The sequence below is a fragment of the Euprymna scolopes genome, chromosome 22 (assembly GCF_053919585.1).
Source record: "Euprymna scolopes isolate OS-2025 chromosome 22, ASM5391958v1, whole genome shotgun sequence".
Classification (NCBI taxonomy): Eukaryota; Metazoa; Mollusca; class Cephalopoda; order Sepiida; family Sepiolidae; genus Euprymna; species Euprymna scolopes.
Genome location: NC_136503.1, coordinates 27,689,835 through 27,696,987, shown reverse-complemented (window position 1 = coordinate 27,696,987; position 7,153 = coordinate 27,689,835). Strand labels below are relative to the sequence as shown.

The following is a 7,153-nucleotide window of genomic DNA, read 5'->3' as shown; positions in this document are numbered from 1 at the left end:
AGTTTGAAAATTTTAGTGGTAAAAATTCAATAAAGCACCAAACAATAAGTTTCGTATATAACCTTAACGCAAAATGATCACACCTTGTTGATCAGACAATGTTTTAAGGATATGCAACCAATTTTATTTGTTTGTCATCTTGGGAATGTTAATATTCCAAATCAAACTTTAGTATAAAATATGTGATTGTTAAAAGTTATAAAACCCACGCTCTTTCCTACTACTAACCCTAAGTCTGGTTGGTAATACGAAAAATAAAGAAATTAATATGATTTTATGATTTTGCTGATCGGACTTAGAACTAATGGTAACAATTACTTAACTGCTTAAAAAGTTAGAATGTACCGGAAACGGGATCATTTTAATTATATTTATATGCACAACTGAACCCCCATTTTAAATTCTAAAATAAGGTTCGATGTATTCACACATAATTTCCTAAAAAAGTAGAATCTCATATGTATGAGGGTGTTTTTAATGGAAATAAAACCTTTTTAAAGTTAAAATACCTCTAATTTTTTGCTCTTTATATATTCTATCCGAGGTTTTAATAAACTTGTGAGATTTTCATCTATATTTTTCACTTGTGCCAAAACCAAACAAAATAAGAAATCATGAAATATTTCAGAGGCTGTGATGGTCAAACAACACCAAGGTCAAAGTAGCACCAGAAAAAAAGTCCAAACATTTTAAATCTTTTGATAATAAAGTGTGTAGTCTCTAATAAGCCGTTTATCAAATATGTGCGAAAAACTTTTGAAAATCTGTGATATTGAATAGAATATTTATTTTGCTTACGATAAAAGCTAATAAAAACAAATTAATTTAGGTTTGGAGAGTCAATGCTACATCTGCGATACATTTTATTCGCGGTTTTCTTCATCAAATATGCTTGGAATAACGAATGCCACAGTCGTGAAAGATTTCCAGCCATTACTTTTGTAGTCATCTTGTCTGTTCTCTTTTCAACTTAACACATTTTGACTCATTTCATTTCAGTTCTTTCTTTTGTCCACTATTTTCACTTCACAAATAACCACAATGCCACATTTACTCTACGAATTATCCTGCTTAAAATATCCAAAATGCTTTTTTTTACACAGTGATCATCACTTATTAAGGCCCGGAAGCCACTCAGGGATAAGGGTTATTGCAAGTACATTACGTTAGTGTGTAGATTTGATGAAGTGTTTACTTAAGGGGGCGGTTCATTAGGAATTTGTTAACGTTGGACTTGAAGACATCCAAGTTGTAGTCCGGTGGGAAGCAGGAAGACGGAACAGAGTTCTACAGGCGTGCAGTTCTAATTTTTTTATGCAGTTTTAATTAAATTTAATTTGATGACCACAGGAGATAACAAGTAATGAAAAAACGTATTCAATATCCCACATCTCTCTCTCTCTCTCTCTCTCTCTCTCTCTCTCTCTCTCTATATATATATATATATATATATATATATATATATATATATATATATATATATATTGTTACAACCGGGACGGGGAAGGGTGATTAGATATCATAAAAAGCAAACGTTGGGATATGGGAAGGAATTTATGAAAGTAAACGTTTATCGTAGGCAGACAAATCTTCTGCATTAGGGGTATATTCATGGGTTCCAGTCAGGTTCAATTTTCTTTTTTAGTACAAAAAAGGTTTGAAACAACAAAAAAAACGGCAATTAGTTCCTGTGAGACAAGCGGGAGGCAAAATACTCACAAGAAACCGAACACAATAAAATTAGCGAGAAAGAACGACACAAACTAAATTTATTAAAGGAAAGATCTGACGAGAAACAAATATGTTCGAAATTAATGGAGTTGGGGAATATCTTTAACATACAAACTGAAAGAGAATCCTATAACAAAAAGACAAAAGGGTTAACAGCGTGGTTGGACGAGGAGAAAAATTCAATTTTTAGTCCGGCAGAAAAGAGACACAAAACTTACTCGCGATTCTCTTTATTTATTTTTATTTTTTCTCTGTTTGTTTTGTCCATTTTCTTTTAACAATTTGATACAGTTAGTCACAATGAAGTTTCTTATGTGGGAAGAAAGTTTCAAACAACAAATTCAGTTTTTCAATGCCGGACGCTACATTCAGTTCGATTTGGGTTTCCGCGCGGGAGAAAGAAATTCAAACAATAAGTTCACAGATTTTTTAGACGTTTCTTTTTCATTTTCTTTTCCATACATGCCTATTGGCATCCGTTTTCTGTGCTCCAAAATAGCTTTTTCCAGGAGTTAATTAAGGTATTTCCATAGCTAAGCGTTCCATCTCGATTTCGATCGGGATATTTATTTTCCTTTTTCGACGTTTCCAGATTTGAAACAGCGTCATATTGCTTAAAGGTCAATAGAAGCACTGAGACCGGACTTTGGTCGAACTGCGCGTGCGAGAGAGAGAGAGAGTTTTATTTTTATTTTATTTTTTCGTTGTTTCGTAGTTCGATTCTAAAAACAGAGTAAACGAAATCGTCTTTTTTTTCTTTGTTCTGCTTTTTGAGGCTAAAGAGACTCGAAAACCAAACGAGGTCACGAAGTGTGTTGACCGGGTGACCTGTCACTTGCTTTCATACTGGAGGGGGGTTGGAGGTGTTAACGTCGGTTGAACGTTTTTCAACTCTCTCGTTCTCTCTTTTTTTCTTTTCTACACTCTCACTTTCTTTCTTTCTCTTCCTCGATGCGTTCTTGTCTTTTCTTTGGTTTCTGAAATCGGTTCACAGTGTAACAACTGTTCTGTCGTCATATTTCACTTTTTCTGTCATCGGTCAGACTGATTTTAATACTGCGTTTTAAAATTATAAGGAATTAATGGATTTTTGTTCAGTTCGACCATACAATCAAATGTTTATTCTATATCGCACACAGAATAATAAAATAATATTTGATGTCGAAGTGGCCGTTGTTAACAATATATATACATATATATATATATATATATATATATATATATATATATATATATATATATATATATATATACAGTATAGGCCATAATATAAGGAACTTAAAGTAGAGATCCCCATATGCCAGAAAACCTTCTACTCTAACAGATTCTGTTTTCTGGCATATGGGGATCTCTACTAGTAGAGGTGGGATTTTGCTGCTTGTCGGGTTTGTCAGGAGGTATTTACGTCAAGAGGATACAAAGACTTGTAGTTCGTCGGAGCATCTACCATTCAAATACTTGTAAAATAGGCAGAGGGATGCAACATTTTGTCGATGGGACAGAGGTTGAAGCCTTGCTGATAGTTCAGGACCTATTAGGTTTGCGACTCTCTTTTGAACCATGTATATAGGTTAATAGATTAGTGGTAGATGCAACTGCGCAAATGTAACAATAATACTCCATATATGGGCGAATGGGGGTCTTCTCAGGTCTCACCTTTTTTTTGAGGAAAGAGAAGGATTTATTTCGTTTGTCTTCATCATTTGTTATTATTTATATGTTGGCTATCACTTTCGTTCATCTCTCCCCTATCTCTCTATCTCTTTCTATCTCGAATACAACTAATATACATTATGAATGCTCGTCTCAAAACATCCAAGAAGCATATAAAAATAAAAATAACAGCGTTTCGAAGTTGTTAATATCGCAAAAAACAAAACAACAACAACAACAACAAAAAAACAACAACAACAAAAAAAACCCCCAACAACAAATCATAAATTTATAAGCGATAAAAAACGTGCACTAAAGTGGTAATCGACTGTGGTACCTCGGTACAGTATCAGAATGCGGGTATTGATGTTATGAGTTCGATCCGAACCTATGCTGATAGAGGCTACAGTCAAAAAACACGTGCGTTCGTATGTATACTTCAATGCATGCAAATAAATAAAAACGTATATACTGAAGGAGAGAGGGGAAAGTAGATATATTGAGAGAGAGAGAGAAGTGGAGAGAGAGATAGGGAGCGAGAAGGAAATAATTTTGAATTCAAATTATTATTTCTCTCTTCCTCTCGCACGCACGCTCACTTCCTCTCTCTGATTATTACATCAAAGTTTGATAAAATTAAAATCAGAAAGGAATTTGTGTTATTTGAATCATTTCGACTGCATTCCTCACATTGGATGTTTTGCTCATAAGGTTTTGATCGATGTAACTTGCGATATTCTTCAAGTGCATTTTTACGAACACGGCAATCTTTACAGAATTACAAACGCAACCTTATATATTTAATCTATATCTGTGCCTAAATCAAAACGCGGATTCCATGAACAAAGCTTCTTTCTTAGAACTGCACGCCTGTGGAACTCTGTTCCGTCTGCCTGCTTCCCTCCAGACTACAACTTGGTTGTATTCAAGTCCAATGTTAACAAATTCCTAATGAACCGCCCCCTTAAGTAAACATTTCAGCAAATCTCCTCACTAACGTAATGTACTTACAATAACCCTTATCCCTGAGTGGCTTCCGGGCCTTGATAAGTGGTGATCACTGTGTAAAAAAAAAAAAAAAAAAAATCTTTCTGTTAGCCATGACCGGTAGAATTTGTAATTGTATTTTTATTACTATTCGCGCTGATAATTAAACCATTAACTGGCGGAAAACTGTTATTTAGAACTGATTATGATTTAGCACTTATATCCGTTGCGCGGACAATTCTAGTATGGCTTTCGGAATGATGATAACACTCGAGATGAGAGCAGTAGTCCGAATAATCCAAATAATCAACGTAATCAATCCTTATCTCAAAATTTCGAAACATCACGATTAGTATCATTACTATATAATCCATAATTGAAGTAAAAAGAGCGTAAGACAGAGAGAGAGAGAGAGAGAGAGAGAGAGAGAGAGAGAGAGAGAGAGAGAGAGAAAGGGAAATGGAGAGAGAGACTGAGAGACAGAAACCCATAGATAGAGGAAGAAGAAATGGAGACAACAACAACAAGAGAGAGAGAGAGAGAGAGAGAGAGAGAGAGAGAGAGAGAGAGAGAGAGAGAGAGAGATGTGAAGGAATAAATACGGAGCAAAAATAGATTAATTTTGGATTGAAAATTAATATTTTTTTTTTAGTTAAACTGGTTTTGCAAACTCACTTTATTTTAAAACAACGGTTCACGTTGTTTTTGTATTGAATAAAACTTATGAAACCATGAAAAAAAAATAAAAAATAAAGAAAAATAAAGAAAGGCATTTGTTTGCACTTACCTGAAGTCGTCGACAAAATGATTACAATAAACAGCATTGTCTCCCTTGTTTATCCCCAACTGAAAGACGGCAATACGTAACCGGTGTCTCTCGGATGGTAACCTCAGATAAGTAAAGCGAAAAAAAAAAAAAAGTCCGCCGAATGAAGTTGAAAATTTAGTTTAAAGTTATTTTTGTATATCTATTTCTTTTAATGGACGAGTCTCTCTCTCTCTCTCTCTCTCTCTCTCTCTCTCTCTCTTTCTCTCTCTCTTTTAAAATGATTCACGTATCTTATTTCACAGTTTTCTCCATTAAGCTTAGCCGATGGCGTCTAGTGATTTTAGATTTTCCAAAAATTTGTCGAAATTCCGAGAAACTCTTTAAAATTGTTAAAATTACCACAAGTATGTATATATTTTTTTCAATAAAAATTGCTGAAAACGTTCTTATTTTTTATCATAAATAAATTGAATATTTATATGTTAGAAGATTAAATGCTTATATGAATAAAAATTTGCCAAATTTAATTGTAATCTAAGTAAGAAAACAGTTTAATATTTACAGATAAATGTTTCATTACACCCTGTACAGGTACATATATATGCGCATATATATATATATATATATATATATATATATATATATATATATATATATATATATATATATATATATATATATATATATATATATATATATATACGTAGAGGTGTATGTGTGTATGCGTGTGTGTGTCAGCAGAACTTAACACTAGTGCTGCAGTTGCAAAGTATCATATGACTGGCCTGATATAAAACTATTCCTATCCAGAGAATGCGCTAAAAAACGAAAGCTCCAAGTAGACACATTTACTGATTATTATCAGAGAATATTCTTAGAGTAAGTGATTATATAAAATCAATCCGATTTGGTTTAAGGGCAGCGCTATGTGATTTTAAGTAAAAATCGAATTTGATGCATAAGAAACTCGATCCGCTAGCTTCGTAGACACTCAAAGGTACGTCTGTGTATCTTTCCGGGTGTCACTTCGTGTTTTTACATATATGTGTATGCGTATATGTGTATGTTCGTGCGTATCTGCATATGTACTTGAACATTAATTTGTACTTGTGTATATATGAGCGTGTATGTGTGTGCGTGTCTCTTCTTCATATTAGTGCATAATTGTATGAAGATTTAAGCATATATTTGTATTTGTATATATGCGTGCGTGTGTCTTTGTATTAAAGCGTAAGTGTCTGTGTGTATGCTTGTGTATGTATTTAAAAGTGTTTGCTTATTTCTTTGCATGCATGTGCATTCATATCTGCATGTGTGCATGCGAATGCCCACTGGCGTGTATGCGGAAGTGACTGCGCTTTTCATTCGTATTTTTCCGTGTGAGAGTTATTATGCGTATGGGTGGTTTAGTATCTCTGACTTCCTGTCAAATATTTCTCCAGCCTCAGCTGACAAAAACAAGCTGATAAAGAAAAATCCATTCGCGTCAGAATCGGGCAAAACGATGAATATTAATCCAAATTGTTCCTTCCCTTTTCATTCCCCAGTGACAGAACAGAACCGCCTCTCTGTAAAGCAACAAATAAAATCGCCTTAACGTGGACGAATATTTATTTACTAGTATTCCGATATCGTTAAACATTTTTCATTACCTCTATTATTAAAGCCACTCAGAAAAAAAAAAAACAAAAACAAAAAACAAAACAAAAACAAAACAAAGCATTTGTCCTTTTACAAGCAATGCAAATACTTCAATTTAGCTGGCATTATTGTTATATATTATGGCTCTACGCGGGTAGGTAGAGATTACCAAGATGGCAGAGATGGTAGCAAACCACTAAAGGAGAAAAACTTCCTTAGTCCTGGTCAACACTATTACTAGAGCTGAAGACTTAAACAAAATATCCGGGCTGCGAACCTTAAATTGCTTAAAGAGTAGAGAAGCTCTACATATTGTTTGTCTATTATACAGTCGCATAGGAGTCCATCACAGGAACTCATCATATTAGGACA

General features: G+C 33.9%; 1 protein-coding gene across 1 annotated transcript in view; it reads right to left on the bottom strand.

The window, feature by feature from the left end:
- Positions 1 to 5,354, bottom strand: part of LOC145243922 (uncharacterized) — an 85,408-nt gene extending 80,054 nt beyond the window's left edge. Inside the window, exon 1 of the mRNA XM_080107035.1 lies at positions 5,159 to 5,354. Coding sequence (XP_079963161.1) covers positions 5,159 to 5,195 — 37 coding nt within the window. The 5' untranslated portion in view covers positions 5,196 to 5,354. The remainder of the gene's footprint in view (positions 1 to 5,158) is intronic.
- Positions 5,355 to 7,153: the final 1,799 nt, after the last annotated feature.